This window comes from Pseudophryne corroboree, chromosome 11 (assembly GCF_028390025.1).
Source record: "Pseudophryne corroboree isolate aPseCor3 chromosome 11, aPseCor3.hap2, whole genome shotgun sequence".
Classification (NCBI taxonomy): Eukaryota; Metazoa; Chordata; class Amphibia; order Anura; family Myobatrachidae; genus Pseudophryne; species Pseudophryne corroboree.
Window position 1 is genome coordinate 121,972,205 of NC_086454.1, and position 17,998 is coordinate 121,990,202.

General features: G+C 44.4%; 1 protein-coding gene across 2 annotated transcripts in view; it reads left to right on the plus strand.

The window, feature by feature from the left end:
- The window catches only part of SLC25A22 (solute carrier family 25 member 22), a 95,328-nt gene extending 79,220 nt beyond the window's left edge, over positions 1–16,108 (plus strand). For both annotated transcript variants that reach the window (XM_063944777.1, XM_063944776.1), the window contains 3 exons: positions 412–566; positions 9,387–9,462; positions 10,053–16,108. In XM_063944777.1, coding sequence (XP_063800847.1) covers positions 412–566; positions 9,387–9,462; positions 10,053–10,206 — 385 coding nt within the window. In that variant the 3' untranslated portion in view covers positions 10,207–16,108. The remainder of the gene's footprint in view (positions 1–411; positions 567–9,386; positions 9,463–10,052) is intronic.
- The last annotated feature ends 1,890 nt before the right edge of the window (positions 16,109–17,998 follow it).

Genomic DNA, 17,998 nt, shown 5'->3' on the forward strand with positions numbered 1-17,998 from the left:
TTGTTATTGTTTGTGTCCTCTGGACTGTAATCACAGTATGCTTTATAAAGCAAGGCAAGGATCGGCCTCAAACTGATGAACACTTAATACACTTAGTGATGGACACAGATTAAATAGCAACACTCTATATATGGAATACAGCTGCCTGCCAGTATAGGCAGAATTACTCCTTACAATAACCGGCGCTGTCATTGTGTGCAGTATAATGCTGCCAGCCTGCCTACCCTCCCTCACGTCTCCTGTGCCAGCGTCCTTGGCACTTGCTACAATGGCTTCTGGCTCCACAATTACTTATACTAATAAACACAAGTCCCAGATGCTGAAGAAACAGCTTTAGTCTCATGACTTTCTCTAGTTGTTTTCTTTTCTCTTTCTTTCTCTTCATCTGACTAAACCAACTTTGTGTTACAGGGATGTGCCCTTTTCCATTATATATTTCCCTCTCTTTGCCAACTTGAACAAACTTGGGCAGAAGACTCCGGATGAGAAGTCTCCGTTCTTTGTGTCATTCCTCGCGGGCTGCGCTGCGGGAAGCATTGCTGCTGTCGCTGTTAACCCCTGTGATGGCAAGTTTTACAAGGACAATTGTGTTACAAATGTAGAAAGAGTATTGCATAGCAGATCCACAGGTCCATTTACTTACATCACAATCAAATCTAAATAGAATAGAAATATTCAAATAGTAATGTACAGCACTAGGAGTATTTTATACCATTATTCAAACATATATCATATGGCTTATTTGAATTAAATAAGTATTTAATCTAAAACAATATGAACGATGGTAATGGGAGCAATGAAGGTTAATAGCGGAACTGCCGCATGTTTGAAATAGGAATAACAATCATCAGTTAAATGGGCGTAATAAAAATTCCCGGATAATGAGCTAGTAAGCAGAGAATATATTTCCAGCTGAATGAGTAGGTGGTGGTCCGTGCAGTTAGTAGCAAGAGATACTCGCAATATTGATTGCAGCTGATGGTTGGAAAATGCTGGATGGGTGGAAGTCTGATGTCAATTCTGGTCCGGTTAAAGGTGGTAAGTGGTCCAAGACAGTGTCTAATTGTAGGGCTGCTTTACACGTTTCGTTGTGGAAGTGAAGCCACAACTTCCTCAGTAGCATGTCAGTGTATATGAATAGTGCCTATGTAACACAGGACTTGAATATCTAAAGTTCCAGTAAACTGGATATGCAGGTGGCATAATATAAATATGTTACTAGTGATATTCATAAATATATGGCATTTTCAGTAACTTTTCAGGACTAAGAAATTTGATTGAAATTACTTTTTGTTCTATGCATCCATTAGTTTCTGTCCAGTAAAGGTAGCTGTACTCGGCCAGATTGGTCTGCTCAACCCAAGGGCCTAGTAGGTGGGTCTTTATCCAATTTAGCCAATCACATGCAACAGTCGGCCATTACTAATGGATCTCGCCTAGTGTGGTTGGACAAGGGACCAAACAAGCAGTGGACCTCATTCAGAGTTGGACACAATTTGGGGGTCATTCTGAACCGATCGCACACTGCAGTTGTTCGCAGCGGTGCAATCGAGTCAGGCCGTCGTTGCCTAACGATCACCTCTGACTGATTGACAGGCAGAGGCGGTCGCTGGGTGGGAGGGGGCTGTACGGCTGCATTTGGCCGCCATTTTCGGGGCGCGGTACAGCCAACGCAGGCGTGGCCGGACCACGGGGGTGGAGGAGGGAGCTTCTCAGGAAACATTTTGAGCAATCTTAGGGTTTTGCAGATGTTTGGTGGTTGCAATGGTGGTCTGATACGGAGTCTTTCTGCTGCATTAATGTATCTTCTCAGATACACTGCTACCGAAGACGCAGTACCAAGTACCAACACCACTTGCAATTTAGGTAAAGTGGTTCCTCAAGGTACCTTCCAAGGTACCCTTCAAATCCCAGAAGCAGATGCCCTAGGGAACACTATAGTTCTGAAAATACCACGCTAATTAGGTAGGCTATATTTGTTTTTTTTCCCATATTTTCTCTGTGACATCACTCGCTTTAGTACTTTTTTTCAATTCTACAAATGCACATTATTACCTAATTATCGGACAGATGTATTAATCCAGGAGGAGTGATAAAGCAGTGATAAGTGCAAGGTGATAACGCACCAGCCAATCAGCCCCTAACTGTAAATTTACATATTACAGCTGATTTGCTGGTGCGTTATCACCTTGCACTTATCACTGATTTATCACTTCTCCAGGCTTAATACATCTGCCCCTATTTTATGTCATTTCTCCATCAGTGAAACTTCTAAAACAGTTATATTCTATATCATTTATAATTCCAAAATTCTTTTACGATTTTTTGGTAAAACAATGAGCAGGATCCAGAAGATATCTATTGTATCTCAACTATCAGTTTAGTCATAAACGTTGGGCCTAATTCATGTTTGTACGCAATGCCGATGTTCATGCAACAGAGCGATTATCGCCAGACTGGGCATGTGCCGCGATCGCACTGCGCAAGCGCCAAGGTGCCTTTACAATCTCGCTTGCACTGAGAACGTTAATGCAGAGTGATTGACAGGAAGGGACCGTTTGGTGGCGTTAGCAGGGAATGGCGTCAAACACACAGATGTGTCATGGCCGTTTTGGGGGCATGTACCTGCCTTCAGCTGCTATCATGTACGTAGAGAAACATGACACCAGCGTTGCTTCTGCTACTGCCAGTTTGCGTAGACATAGGTCTACTCTTACAGCTGATGTTCCTCTTACTTGTGTATAGACTGCGAATGTGTACACAGTTGCAAATGAGTTTGTAATCACTCATGTGGGCGGGATCGGTATGAAATACCTCCAATCAAAATGCCGACAGCAATTGACCGACAGTCAAAATCCCGACATACCGACATTTAAAATACCGACAATGTCAAAATACGACATGTAAAATGCCAACAGGTCAAAATACCGACATGCGTTTTTCATTGTTTTTGTGTGTGTATGTCAACATAGGTCGACACGGACACCATATAAGTGTACCGCTCCCCTTGCATTCGGGCACGGTGCCTCGCTGCGCTCGACACACTATTATTTCTCTTACGTCCTAGAGGATGCTGGGGACTCCGTAAGGACCATGGGGTATAGACGGGCTCCGCAGGAGATATGGGCACTCTAAAGAACTTTTAGTATAAGTGTGCACTGGCTCCTCCCTTTATGCCCCTCCTCCAGACCTCAGTTAGATTCTGTGCCCAGAAGAGAATGGGTGCTCTACAGGGGAGCTCTACTGAGTTTCTCTGATAAAAGAATTTTGTTAGGTTTTTTATTTTCAGGGATCACTGCTGGCAACAGGCTCCCTGCATCGTGGGACTAAGGGGAGAGAAGCAGACCTACTTAAATGATAGGCTCTGCTTCTTAGGCTACTGGACACCATTAGCTCCAGAGGGATCAGAACGCAGGTCTCCCCCTGCCGTTCGTCTCAGAGCCGCGCCACCGTCCTCCTCACAGAGCCGGAAGATAGAAGCCGGGTGAGTATAAGAAGAAAGAAGACTTCAAGGTGGCAGAAGACTTCAGATCTTCACTGAGGTAAGCGGTAACGCTGCGCGCCATTGCTCCCACACGTTACACACACGGCGGGCACTGATGGGTGCAGGGCGCAGGGGGGGCACCCTGGGCAGCAATATATACTTCTATTTTTGGCATGTTAGACACATATGGGCTGCGGAGTCAGTGAATATGTTTATCCCCCGCCATTAATTGTAAATTTGAGCTGGACCGAAGCCCGCCACTAGAGGGGGCGGAGCTTGGTTGCACAGCACTAACCAGCGCCATTTTCTTCACAGTGTGCTGAAGAGAAGCTGTCTCCCCGGACTCTCCCCTGCAGAACGGTGATACAGGGCTGGAGAAAGAGGGGGGGGGGGGGGCACATTTTGGCGCAGTGAGTGTATTACACGATTGACATAATATAAAAGCGCTATATCTGGGAATTGTTTCCAGTGTCAGTTGGAGCTGGGTGTGTGCTGGCATACTCTCTCTCTCCAAAGGGCCTTGTTGGGGACCTGTCCCCTTATAGATAGATCCTTGTATGTGTGTGAGGGTGTCGGTACGCGTGTGTCGACATGTCTGAAGCGGAAGGCTCATCCAAGGAGGAGGTGGAGCAGATGATTGTGGTGTCTCCGTCGGCAACGCCGACTCATGATTGGTATGATATGTGGAATATTTTAAATGCTAATGTGACCTTATTACATAAGAGAATGGACAAAGCTGAGTCCAAGGAAACGGTATGGAGTCAATCCGCGGATTTGGCTGGGTCACAGGGCCCGTCAGGGTCTCAAAAGCGTCCCTTATCACAAATAGTAGACACTGTTACCGACACGGATTCTGACTCCAGTGTCGACTATGATGAGGCAAGGTTGCACCCTAAGGTGACCAAAAGTATTCATTATATGATTATGGCAATAAAAGATGTTTTGCATATTACAGATGACCCCTCTGTTCCTGACACGAGGGTACACATGTTTAAGGGGAAGAAACCTGAGGTAACGTTTCCCCCATCTCATGAACTGAACGAATTATTTGAAAAAGCTTGGGAAACTCCAGACAAAAAACTGCAGATTCCCAAGAGAATCCTTATGGCGTATCCTTTCCCTGCAAAGGACAGGGTACGTTGGGAATCCTCACCCAGGGTGGACAAGGCATTAACGCATCTGTCCAAGAAGGTGGCGCTACCGTCTCCAGACACCGCGGCCTTTAAGGATCCTGCGGATCGTAGACAGGAGACTACCTTAAAGTCTATTTATGCACATACAGGGGCTTTACTCAGGCCGGCAATAGCATCGGCATGGGTCTGTAGCGCTGTTGCAGCATGGACAGATATCTTGTTGGCTGACATGAATACCATGGACAAGGATGCCATTGTCCTGACTTTAGGCCACATTAAGGACGCAGTCTTGTATATGAGAGACGCTCAAAGAGACGTGGGGCTGCTTGGTTCCAGAGTTTCGGCAAGGCGAGCTCTGTGGACCCGCCAATGGTCGGGTAATGCCGACTCAAAAAAGCATATGGAGGTTTTACCTTACAAGGGTGAAGTTTTGTTTGGGGATGGTCTCGCGGACCTGGTTTCCACAGCTACCGCGGGTAAATCTACATTTTTGCCTTTTGTTCCCCCACAGCAAAAGAAAACCCCACAATATCAGATGCAGTCCTTTCGGTCGCATAAGTCCAGAAGAGGTCAGGGCTCCTCTTTCCTCGCCAGAGGTAAGGGTAGCGGTAAGAGAACACCTGCTTCGGCTAGTTCCCAGGAACAGAAGTCCTCCCCGGCTTCTGCTTAATCCACCGCATGACGCTGGGGCTCCACGGAGGGAGTCCGCACCGGTGGGGGCACCTCTTCGACTCTTCAGCCAGGTCTGGGTCCTATCGGGCGTGGATCCTTGGGCGTTGGAAATTGTATCCCAAGGTTACAAACTGGAGTTTGAAGAGGTGCCCCCTCGCCGATTTCTCAAGTCGGCTTTGCCAACTTCTTCCCCCGGAGAGGGGAGTGGTGTTAGATGCAATTCAAAAGCTGTGTCAACAGCAAGTGATTGTCAAGGTTCCCCTAGGCCAACAGGGAAAAGGGTACTATTCAACAATGTTTGTGGTCCCGAAGCCGGATGGTTCGGTCAGACCAATTTTGAATCTAAAATCACTAAACCTAAACTTGAAAAAGTTCAAATTCAAGATGGAATCACTCCGGACTGTGATATCCAGTCTGGAAGCAGGGGATTTTATGGTGTCGCTGGACGTGAAGGATGCCTACCTTCATGTCCCCATATTTCCTCTTCATCAAGAATACCTACGTTTCGTGGTACAGGACTGTCATTACCATTGCCGTTTGGGCTTTCCACGGCCCCGAGGATTTTCACCAAGGTAATGGCAGAAATGATGGTGCTCCTGCGCAAGCAGGGTGTCACAATTATCCCGTACTTGGACGATCTCCTGATAAAGGCGAGATCAAGGGATCAATTGCTGAAAAGCATGTCACTCTTCCTGAGAGTGTTACATCAACACGGTTGGATTCTCAATCTGCCAAAGTCACAGTTGCTTCCAACAACTCGACTATCATTCCTAGGCATGATTCTGGACACGGAACAGAAGAGGGTTTTTCTACCAATAGAAAAAGCCCAGGACATCCAGAACATGGTCAGGGACCTGCTAAAACCAAAAAGAGTGTCGGTGCATCAATGCACTCGAGTTCTGGGAAAAATGGTGGCAGCCTACGAGGCCATTCCCTTCGGCAGGTTCCATGTGAGGACGTTTCAGTGGGACCTTCTCGACAAATGGTCGGGGTCCCATCTACACCTTCATCAAAAGATAAGCCTGTCCCCCAGGGTCAGGCTTTCTCTCCTATGGTGGATGCAGATTGCTCACCTTCTAGAGGGTCGCAGATTCGGCGTTCAAGACTGGGTTCTGGTGACCACGGACGCGAGCCTCCGAGGATGGGGAGCAGTCACAAAAGGAAGAAATTTTCAGGCGATATGGTCAAGCCAGGAGGCTTGTCTACACATCAACGTACTGGAATTGAGGGCCATATACAACGGCCTACGACAAGCGGAGTATCTTCTTCGCAACCTACCGGTTCTGACTCAGTCAGACAACATCACAGCAGTGGCTCATGTAAACCGTCAAGGTGGGACAAGGAGCAGAGTGGCAATGGCGGAAGCCACAAGAATTCTGGGCTGGGCAGAAAATCACTTAAGTGTTCTGTCAGCAGTCTTCATACCGGGAGTGGACAACTGGGAAGCAGACTTCCTCAGCAGACACGATCTCCATCCAGGAGAGTGGGGACTTCATCAAGAGGTCTTTGCAGAGGTAGCAAGTCTTTGGGGACTTCCTCAAATAGACATGATGGCGTCACGCCTCAAAAAAAAGCTTCGGAGGTATTGTGCCAGGTCAAGGGACCCTCAGGCAGTAGCGGTAGACGCCCTAGTGACACCATGGGTGTTTCAGTCGGTCTATGTGTTCCCTCCTCTTCCTCTTATCTCAAAAGTGTTGAGAATCATAAGACGAAACAGAGTACAAGCGATACTCGTGGTTCCAGATTGGCCTCGAAGGGCCTGGTATTCGGATCTTCAGGAAATGCTCACGGAAGATCCGTGGCCTCTTCCTCTCAGGGAAGACCTGTTACAGCAGGGGCCTTGTTTGTTCCAAGACTTACCGCAGTTGCGTTTGATGGCATGGCTGTTGAACACCGAATCCTAGCAGAGAGAGGTATTCCGGAGGAAGTTATCCCTACTCTGATAAAGGCTAGGAAGGCGGTAACGGCGAAGCATTATCACCGTATCTGGAGGAAGTATGTATCTTGGTGTGAAACCAAGAATGCTACTACGGAAGATTTCCATCTGGGCCGTTTTCTCCTCTTCCTACAGACAGGAGTGGATATGGGCCTAAAATTAGGCTCCATTAAGGTACAGATTCCGGCCCGATCTATATTTTTTCAAAAAGAATTGGCTTCTCTCCCAGAAGTCCAAACTTTTGTGAAGGGAGTGCTGCACATCCAGCCTCCTTTTGTGCCACCAGTGGCGCCATGGGACCTTAACGTGGTGTTACAGTTCCTTAAGTCACACTGGTTTGAACCTCTTCAAACGGTGGAATTAAAATTTCTCACCTGGAAGGTGGTTATGTTATTAGCCTTGGCATCTGCACAGCGGGTGTCGGAGTTGGCGGCCTTGTCTCACAAGAGCCCCTACTTGATTTTTCATGTGGATAGAGCAGAGTTGAGGACTCGTCCTCAATTTCTGCCTAAGGTGGTCTCTTCTTTTCATTTGAACCAACCTATTGTGGTGCCTGTGGCTACGGGTGACTTGGAGGACTCCAAGTCCCTGGATGTGGTCAGGGCCTTGAAAATTTACGTAGCCAGGACAGCTAGGGTTAGGAAAACAGAGGCTCTGTTTGTCCTGTATTCAGCCAACAAGATTGGCGCGCCTGCTTCTAAACAGACTATTGCTCGCTGGATCTGTAACACGATTCAGCAGGCTCATTCTACGGCTGGACTTCCGGGAACCTAATTCGGTAAAGGCCCATTCCACTAGGAAGGTGGGCTCTTCTTGGGCGGCTGCCCGAGGCGTCTCGGCATTGCAGTTGTGCCGAGCTGCTACTTGGTCGGGTTCAAACACTTTTGCTAAATTCTACAAGTTTGATACCCTGGCTGATGAGGACCTCGCGTTTGCTCAATCGGTGCTGCAGAGTCATCCGCACTCTCCCGCCCGGTTTGGAGCTTTGGTATAAACCCCATGGTCCTTATGGAGTCCCCAGCATCCTCTAGGACGTAAGAGAAAATAAGATTTTAAACCTAACGGTAAATCTTTTTCTCCTAGTCCGTAGAGGATGCTGGGCGCCCGTCCCAGTGCGGACTAAATCTGCAAGACTTGTGTATAGTTGTTGCTTACATAAGGGTTATGTTACAGTTGGAATCGGTCTTTGACTGATAATGTTTTTTTCGTTCATACTGTTAACTGGTTGCGTATATTCTAAGTTATATGGTATGATTGGTGTGGGCTGGTGTGAATCTTGCCCTTAGATTTACAAAATCCTTTCCTCGTATTGTCCATCTCCTCTGGGCACAGTTTCTCTAACTGAGGTCTGGAGGAGGGGCATAGAGGGAGGAGCCAGTGCACACCCATACTAAAAGTTCTTTAGAGTGCCCATATCTCCTGCGGAGCCCGTCTATATCCCATGGTCCTTACGGAGTCCCCAGCATCCTCTACGGACTAGGAGAAAAAGATTTACCGGTAGTTTTAAAATCTTATTATTCCCCCTCCAGGTCCACTGGGATGGTAAAGTATGAACAAGTCGGTTTCAATGAAAAAATCATGAAAAACTCATGTCGGCATTTTGACCTTGTCGGTATTTTAAATGTCGGGATTTTGACCTTGTGAGGATTTTGACCGTCGGTCACTTGCTGTCGGGATTTCGACCATCGGAATTTTGATTGGAGGTAACTTGACTGCATCCCATGTGGGCGTCTCTATTCTTTTCAGGGTGGCAGCTTCACTGCAACTCCGTAGCCTAATAAATCGCAACTGCGTAGGCAAGTGTGTACAAACATGATTTAGGCCCCTCGTCTAAGTATCTAAGACTCCTCAATTGCACAAAACTTACCATCTTTTATAAAGTATTTCTTGAAAAACAAAGCATCAATGTCAGTCTAAGCAAAATATAATTGATGCAGTTGTTCTTTCATGTTCTGTGAGCTCCCCACTTAAGCTTAAGAGCATCACATCTGCATTGTTACATTCACAGGTATTAAGAAAGGGGGCTACAAAAAAAGATAAAAACATGAAAAAAAATCTTATTAAAGAAGAAAAAGAATTAATTGTGATAGACTCATTGTACGGGCAACTAAGCAATAACTCTCTATATACTAATAGATTATCTGTTATTTCTGTTCTCCAGTGATCAAAACACGATTGCAGTCGTTACAGCGAGGTATAAATGAGGATACATACTCAGGAATCATAGACTGTGCCAAGTAAGTATACAAGTAAACTGGTTTAAAAAAAAAGTGTAACATAAAATACTTAATTTTACAAGGATAATTCCACTTTCTAAAATGTAGTTTTAAAAGTGATGTCCCTAATTTTGGGGTCACTACACTGGGATCTTTCTTCTGATTTGCGGGGTAGACCCATGATGAAATAGGGCCTCCCCAAAGGAGAAACTATTGTCCTAAGATTGCCACAGGGCAGTATAAAGTTGAAACTGAAATTGCAGCATAGAACAGTGGGGGGCAAGCTGTAAACATCAACGTCAGTGGAGAGAGAAGAACAAGGGAAGACAGAAATGAGGGCAAGAGAGAAACAGAGTAAAAAGGTAGAGGCAGAGAAAGGGTGAGGGAAAGATATTACACAGTGTAGAAAAGAGGAAAGAGAAAGTGCAAGAGTGGGGGAGAGAGAAAAAGGGGGAAGAGGGGGTGAGAAATCAGAAGGGGTGAGGGTGGAGGGCGGGGGGACACAGCAACGCTGAGCATACCAGCTAGCAACCATTGAGTGAAGGGTCTATAATACTAGTATGCATATACTTCTACATTTTCATTTTAAATTTACTGTCCTTTATTTACAGGAAGGTCTTGAAGAGCGAGGGACCCACTGCTTTCTTTAAGGGTGCATACTGCCGAGCCCTAGTCATTGCTCCACTCTTTGGCATTGCGCAAGTTGTATATTTCATAGGAATTGGTGAATTCCTTCTGGGATATTTACCCTCCAAACGCAATTAATGACAACCACAGAATTTCACCTTTTTCTAGTGACATCCTAACTTTGGCACATCTTGCCACACTTATCCCTTGTGTGGACACTTCCTACCCCAGCCTATTTATTGGTTGGGGTATTACAAGCTGGAAGACACTTCTTGCACCAGTGCTGTGTTATGATCCAAAAGTGTTCTGGTCATCTGCAGAACCCTTCAGTAAGTTAAGTAGCTTTCCATACTTGCTGGCCAGAAACAATAATTATCTAGATGTGCTAGAAAGCTACGGTACAAAAGAATCTGCTTGGGGCAAATGTAACTCTCATCTTACTAGAGCAGGTTATATTTTTATGCTGATAAAGGGCCTTGTTCCTGAAATTACAATCGTATCATTAATGTTTACCCAACTGTATGGACCTACTGTCGTTTGTTGGCCATGTCCACATTTATAGAATGTTTATTTATTTGAGGTTTTAGATGTGAGTAGACTTTTCTGCATCTATTGCAGATTTCAAGTATCCGAGTACTGAATACGGTTTTATATGTGCTAGGCTCACTTTAATTTCCAGATTACCCCAAAGGAAAGATACCGCACATATTCCATATACTTGCTGTCAAACCTTTTTAAAAGAAGCTATGAGTACTCAAACCAAAGTGAGATAATGATATTATATCTGATTTGTTTGTCCTTTACAAAAATACATCACATTTTGCAGGTATGTGCATATCATAGCATAACCCAAAATGAATGATTCTCTGAATCACCTACTGTTCTGACATTCCAATAAGAACTTTAACTTATTTGAACGAAAAAAAAACCAAAACTTTGTTTTAGGTCAGTGGTTCTCAAACTGTGTGCCGTGGCATCCTGGGGTACCTTGGGACACTTGCAGTGGTGCCTTGGATTGGTGGTTTAGGACCAATTCAAATTATTTATGGTCAATGTAACAGGCAAAACCAGTTCTGGTGGCTGCCAATCATAATATATGTGGACACACAGAAGCAAATCTTGCCTCTCATCACTCAATTGAACCTAAGGATGACATATAAACACAATTTAGTTAATTTAATATTTATGTCTAATTTTCTCAATAAGAAACTGTTGGCCTAGGGATGCCATTAAAAAAAATTTTATACTCTAGGGCGCCGTGATTCAAAAACGTTTGTGAACCACTGTTTTAGGTAATTAATCGGCTTACACAATAATATCTAAAAGTTGGATTTACTTGGTGCCGTGGAACACTTTAGTAGTACTTTCTAAACTCTTATGTGCATTGCGGGTGTTTCTGTATACATGTGTATATTATAGGCAGTGTATACAAATTCCATCATTTGGCTAAGCCGGCCTCAAATCCCAGTTTTCTTTTCTTATTTTTGTTTGATCTGCTGTCAAATACATGTATGCATTTCCATCTGAAATACTGGAAAGTCACGGATGTGCAATTTTCCGGTGTATCAGAGACGCGACATGTCTGAATGAGCACTACGTAGAATCAGAAGTGCATTTATTATTAAATACATAGTAATGCACAATTGTATTTATTTATCACAACAAATTAGAAATGTCAACCTTATTTCTAAAATATGCTTAAATCAGGATATATACCTTTTAATGTCACCCCTCCATCCTTCCCCTGAGAACATTTGTAGGAGAATATTATTTGAGTGTGTACGTGCTGAATATGTACTTTTGTTAAAGGTTTATGGCTCACAGACATGCGACCCTTCTCAAACTATCAGCAACTTTGCCTTATAGAAAATTGTTTTATATTGGAAATACATTGGACACAACAATGCACAAGTGATACTCAGAAAGCCATTTGAACTGAATGACTCCTTACAGCCTTATTAAAGTTATTTTCTAATTGTTACCAGAATATTATCACTATGCACTTTCAGCATTATTTGGTGCGGGAAAAATAACACACTTTAAAACCATAACTAATTAAACATGGTTAGTCTAAATGTTACTTTCAGGTGTATATATGCCTCTATGTTTGAATGAAGGTGGGTTTCTTTTGAAAGAGTTTATCCACGACGCTGATATATAATGTTACTTTGTAGCTACTGTATATATTACTCTATTTCAAATTTCAGCTAACCATGTAATCTTCGCCTCTCAATTATACAAAATACAGTTCCAAAAAATTTTTTTATGTCCAGGTGGCCTTTTTTTGTGGACACTCTAGGTATGCTCCTAAAACTCATCCTTAGTTTCCAGTCTCCTGGATGTGAGAAGATATATACTGCAGGGCTTTATTTACAAAGCATAAGCGCCACCTAATGGCGGGTAGGAGGTGAACATTTAAACTGGCACTCACAGTCAGTGTAACAGCTGGCGCGCTTTACACTGACTGCGAGTGCCGTTTTTAAATGTTCATCTGTCATTTCATAGACTCTTCTAGATAAATGACACATACTGCTTGGTTGCTTTGAGTAAACTCCCCCACTTAATCTTCCCCTGCATAGATATTTTACTGGAAAACTATGGCCCAGATGTATTAAGCCTTAATAAGTGATAAAGTGGAGATGGATAAAGGGGGATATCCAGTTAGCCCCGGTAAATTACCAGGGCTAATTGTCCCGCCGGGGGCTAGCTAATTAGCCCCGATAAGCCGCGGCACGCGCCGGCTTATAAGGGATTTTGTTTCACCTGCCTCTGGCAGGCGAAGCAGAATCCCTGGAAACACTAAACCTGCGTGTTTTCGGGAGAAGGGTTTTTTTTTGTTTTTTTTTACAGGCGATCCATCTGGATAGCCTGTAAAAAAAAAAAATCGGTGAAACATTGGAAAAAAGTCCAAAAAATGTTTTACCGGGGATAATTGGATATCTCCCAAAGAGTGATAAATGACCAGCCAATCAGCTTCCTACTGCCCTGTAACAGGTTGTGTTTGAAAAATGACAGGAGCTGGTTGGCTGGTACTTTATCACTCTTCATCAGTCTCCACTTTAAGACTTGTTAAGGCTTAACACATTTAGGGGTCTATTCATGAAGCAGTGAAAAGTGTGGAGAAGTGAGTCAGTGGAGAAGTTGCCAATGGCAACCAATCAGTATTGAAGTAACATTTACAATTTGCATATTATGACATTATACAGAGCAGCTGATTGGTTGCCATGGGCAACTTCTCCACTGGCTCACTTCTCCACTCTTTTCACTGCATCATGAATAGACCCCTTAGAGGTCTATTCATGAAGCAGTGAAAAGTGTGGAGAAGTGATCCAGTGGAGAAGTTGCCCATGGCATTGTAAATGTTTCCTCAACACTGATTGGTTGCCATAGGCAACTTCGCCACTGGCTCACTTCTCCACACTTTTCACTGCTTCATGAATAGACCTCTCGGGCCTTTGTTCTATGATTGGGCGCAGTGCTATATATGTACAGTCTACCAGAGTTTCCATAATCCATTCAGTTACTTTGGCATAGCGAACTCATCAGCGAAGTCTGTAGAAACGGACCACACTATTTTTGTGCACCTTAAGGATTAACATTGCAGTGCTCCATTTTAGTGCTGTATTTGTACAGAGATTTAGGGGGAGGTGTGACAAACCTAAAGTGTGGAGAAGTTGTCCGTAGCATTTTATAGAATGTACTTGATAGATGCTAGCTAGAAGCTATCTCCCCTTCGTCCTCTTCTCCACTCTATAGAAGGAGCAATACATTTCCCTAGAAATCTTTTACGTCTAGAGATTATAGACTTTTCCATTATTCTACCATTTTCTATTACACAAATGTAAAAAAAAATCTGTGAGCAAATACGTACAAAAAGTAAGAATTTAAAAACACAGGGCAAATGTTTGTATTTAAACTCAACATCTCTACATGTAACCAGCTGTTAGACTTGTCCTAAAGAGGACCAAAGCTGCTTTTGACCATGAATTGTATTGAGTGCTGCCAGTTCTGTACTAAAATACCAGCCTTCCAATCTCTTAGTTTCTACATTGTTGTTTCCCACTTCTACTGGCCTGGCGGTGGCAATATTTGTAGTGACATGTCACTGTTATATATGTCAAAACAGATCACTCGTTGTATACAGAAAGTGCTTGGAGGCCACTGTCCTACAGATCACTACTTATCTGAGTATTCAGATTTTATCCCCGTTGTGCAGCGCAGAGTAACTTTATAAACTGCGGGATGCCATTGCCACCAGGTGGTAAAATTACAACCTGACAGCTGCTAGTCCCTATATAATGCTGGGAACTATAATGAGTAGTGTTTAATGTAGAACACTGTGCATATGAAGCAATGCCCTTCCTTCTCTCTCCCCCTGAAACCTCAGTGACATAATCACTGGGTTTCCATTAAGGAGATACAGGGGGCGATTCATACCTGATCACTGGGCTGCTAACTTTGCTGTCCTGCATTCAGATAGTCGGCGCCCAAGGAGGAGTGGAAATTCGCAGTGCAAGTGTGCGATCGCATGTGTACACCGAGCTGCAAAAATCCAGTGTGTGCAGTCTCTGTGCAGCCCAGGACTTACTCCTATAGTGCGATCAGAATGGGCTGATCGGGGCCGGAGCCGACGAAAGACACCCTCCCTGAAAACGATTGGGAACGCCTGCGGTTTTCCGGACACTCCCAGTAGACGGTCAGTTACCACCCACATACGGCCTCTTCCTGTCAATCACCTTGCGATCGCCCGTGCAAATGAAATTTTCGCACAATCCTGTTGCTGATCGGCGATGCCCGTTGTTGTTGGCCGACCTGCGTGCGCATTGCGGTGCATGCGCAGTCTATTGCTGATCGCCCGCTGAGCGAAAACGCACAGCAGCAATCAGGTCTGAATCACCCCCACAGCTCTTTCTTCTCATAAAACCCAGAAGACCCAGGCACTTTACCCATACTTTTAGAGCATGTATTAACATGCTTTAACATGAGCTTAGATGTCATTGACATCTAAACTAATGTTTTTGCTTAAAAGTATCCCGCGAACGAAATAAAAATTAAAATAAATAAATGTGTTCAAAAAATTTGGAAATATAGTAAAATACACACCATTTCTATTTCATATTTATTATGACACTCATCAGTCAGCCTAATCTGTGATAGAATAACCATATTAGTTATAGATATAAACGTTACAAGTTGTAGATTATATTTAGCTGCGTGATGTGGCATATAAGTGCATATTTTTCCCTATTTTTTTCTAATTATTGACCATAATATCAAAATAAATAAATACATTTATGCCACCCTGCTACCAAAATGAAGTACGATTCATCCCGGAAGTAAAGAGAAATGTAAAACTCACTTGGGTGTACTAGTATATAAATAAAAGTTGTCCCTGATGAAAGTGACTTATTCAGGAAATGTGAAAAGCAGTTTGGTCATACGGGCTAAAGCACTTGTGATCGTAAAGGGGTTAAATGCACTATCCACTTAGTTGTCTTTCTGTGGCTTCTCTGTGTAATTGCAGACTTATGTTGTTACTTGCAAAGTTTGTGGTCTTTCATGTGAATCAGTAGAGTGTTCTGTCTGTCAGTAGAGACCATTACTTGGCTCCTTCTAATGCACTTGGTGTACTGTTGTAACACTTATTGCTAGCTGTTCTTAATTTGCACCAATGTATTTTAGTGCTTTACACTGGGTATCTAGTGATGTCACTAGACAGTGTCACTAGACAATGGTATTGCTCTTGGTGGAATCCTGAATTCAATGCATTCCATTTGCATTTTGGCATTTTTTTCATTGGTATTACCCTGTTTAAATATGAACACTTTCTCGTTTACTTTTGTGACTGTTCCTTTTCTCTTTCGTCTTGTCATCCATAATTTTGTGAAAAGTATTGTACTTAAAACGGACAATGAAATGTCATTGAAATGCTGCTTTAAAAACAATAAAGAAATGTTATTTTAAAAATGTTTTAAATAAAAACAATCATTTGGTTTGATGTAATGTACAATAAAGCTAAATGACAATGCTGTTTTCTCAACTCGTACTACCTGATCTGTGTCTACACTTACAGATTACAGAAATCATACCTGTATGTAGACTTTATTACTGGTGGTATAGGTGGTATAACTGGACAGGCACATGGGCTGATCCTGACCCCAAGGCAAAGCAAAAAAAGCAAGAAACTTTGCACATTGGTAAAACCATGTTGCACTGCAGGGGGAGGGGGAGACTTACAAGGTGCATGGTCAAACTGAAATCTTAATTGGCCTGTAAAAATAAAGCTGTCCTGCACATTCTTGCCTATTCCCCTGCCCCAAAAGCCCCCCCCCCCCCCCTTCCCCCCAGGGAAGTGGGCAAGTCTCCCGGAGCCACCCAGTTACTAAGTAAAGTCGGCGGACTGGGTGGCCAATGGTGTGATTCACGCTGAATCACGTTATTGTGGCAAAGATGATGCAATCGCATGGCCACACCCCTACCCACAGCCTCTTGAGCTGCATCACATCCCTCTCTGCCCCTTATGACAAGCCACGCCCACCGCATCACCTACCGCTGTGCCTCCGGGAGGGGGCAGCCAGAAAGTTGGCAACTATAGTGCAGCATTTGCGGGCTACATGCAAAAGCAGCCAGTATTTACCCTGCATGCAAAAGCAATTAATGTATTTGCACCCCCTGTATTGAAAAATAATTTGTATAGGTATAGTTACTTGTTTGTTTGTTTGTTTGTTTGTTTGTTTTTGAAGTTTTCCACCTCAGAATCATCCCCAGGGTCACTTGTTCCTGCTACTTGCCAAGGTTTGCGTAAAGCTCCTCCTGAAACACTGTCCGATACATCCGAAAACTGCCTACTAATACTGCTTTTACATCTAAATGCCGGGTCACACCCAGGAGTTTGTAGCCGGCTCCATCCTGGATGCGACCTGACTGAGACCCTGATCAGACTGGCAGCAGGACCTGGCTTATTGCTGAGTCGGTGACATCAGTGGTCATGTGTGCAGTGCCGGCACTAGGAGATGAGATCATCTCCTAGCGCTGGCTCTCCCTATAGAGAAAACAGATCCCAGGTCGCATCCACCCAGCTTACCTGTTTAACAGGGACTTGCAGGCAGGGGAGGCAGTGCCTCCCCTGTCATTCATTAATGATTAAAATAATACAAAAAGATACATATGACACATATTCTGTGTCATATGTATCCTGTTTATAATAATCTAATAATTTTAATGTATTAAACTAGATTGGGAGGCACTGATATCAAGTGCCTCCCGAGACAGCGTGTAGACAGTGGGAACGGGGGATAATGCTGGGGGCGGGGCCAAGCGCTGGGCTGAAATAGCCCATTACAAAATACAATGAAAGCGGCACTTATGTAAGTGCCTCGCTGGCAGGGAAAGCATGCCCCTGCTAGCGAGGCACATTTGATTGGACAGCGGATCCAGTGCTGGATCCGCTGGCCGAATCATCAATACGCAGTGGCAGGACAAGGAAGGGACTCAGAGCTCCCCTCTCTTCCTCTCCCGCCAGCACCCGCCATCACCTGCCAGCACCCGGTGATTTAGAGGTAGAAGAATCGGGGAGGGGGCAGAGCCAAGTGTCGCCATGCAGCAGCAGCTAATCTGCACGGCAGCGGCGGCGGTAAGGCCAGACCCAGGGAGGAAATTGTGCGGCGGTCGGCGCTCTCCTCCCCTGCTCTCTCACAGGCAGAAACCCCAATGCCTGCTGCAATCTCCTGGTGGTGGTTTCTGCACGGGTCCCAGCGCTGCCTGCTCCAGCCCAGACTGCTCTTCTAGTGTGCAAGGATGAAAGGTATACACATCTTTGGGTTATAAAAGGTGTAGTATAAATAACAGAGTTGTAAGTCGACCTTAATGATAATCTATTTCCCTGTGTATGTGCCCAGCGGGTCCATCTGTGGCTCTGCTATCAATAAAT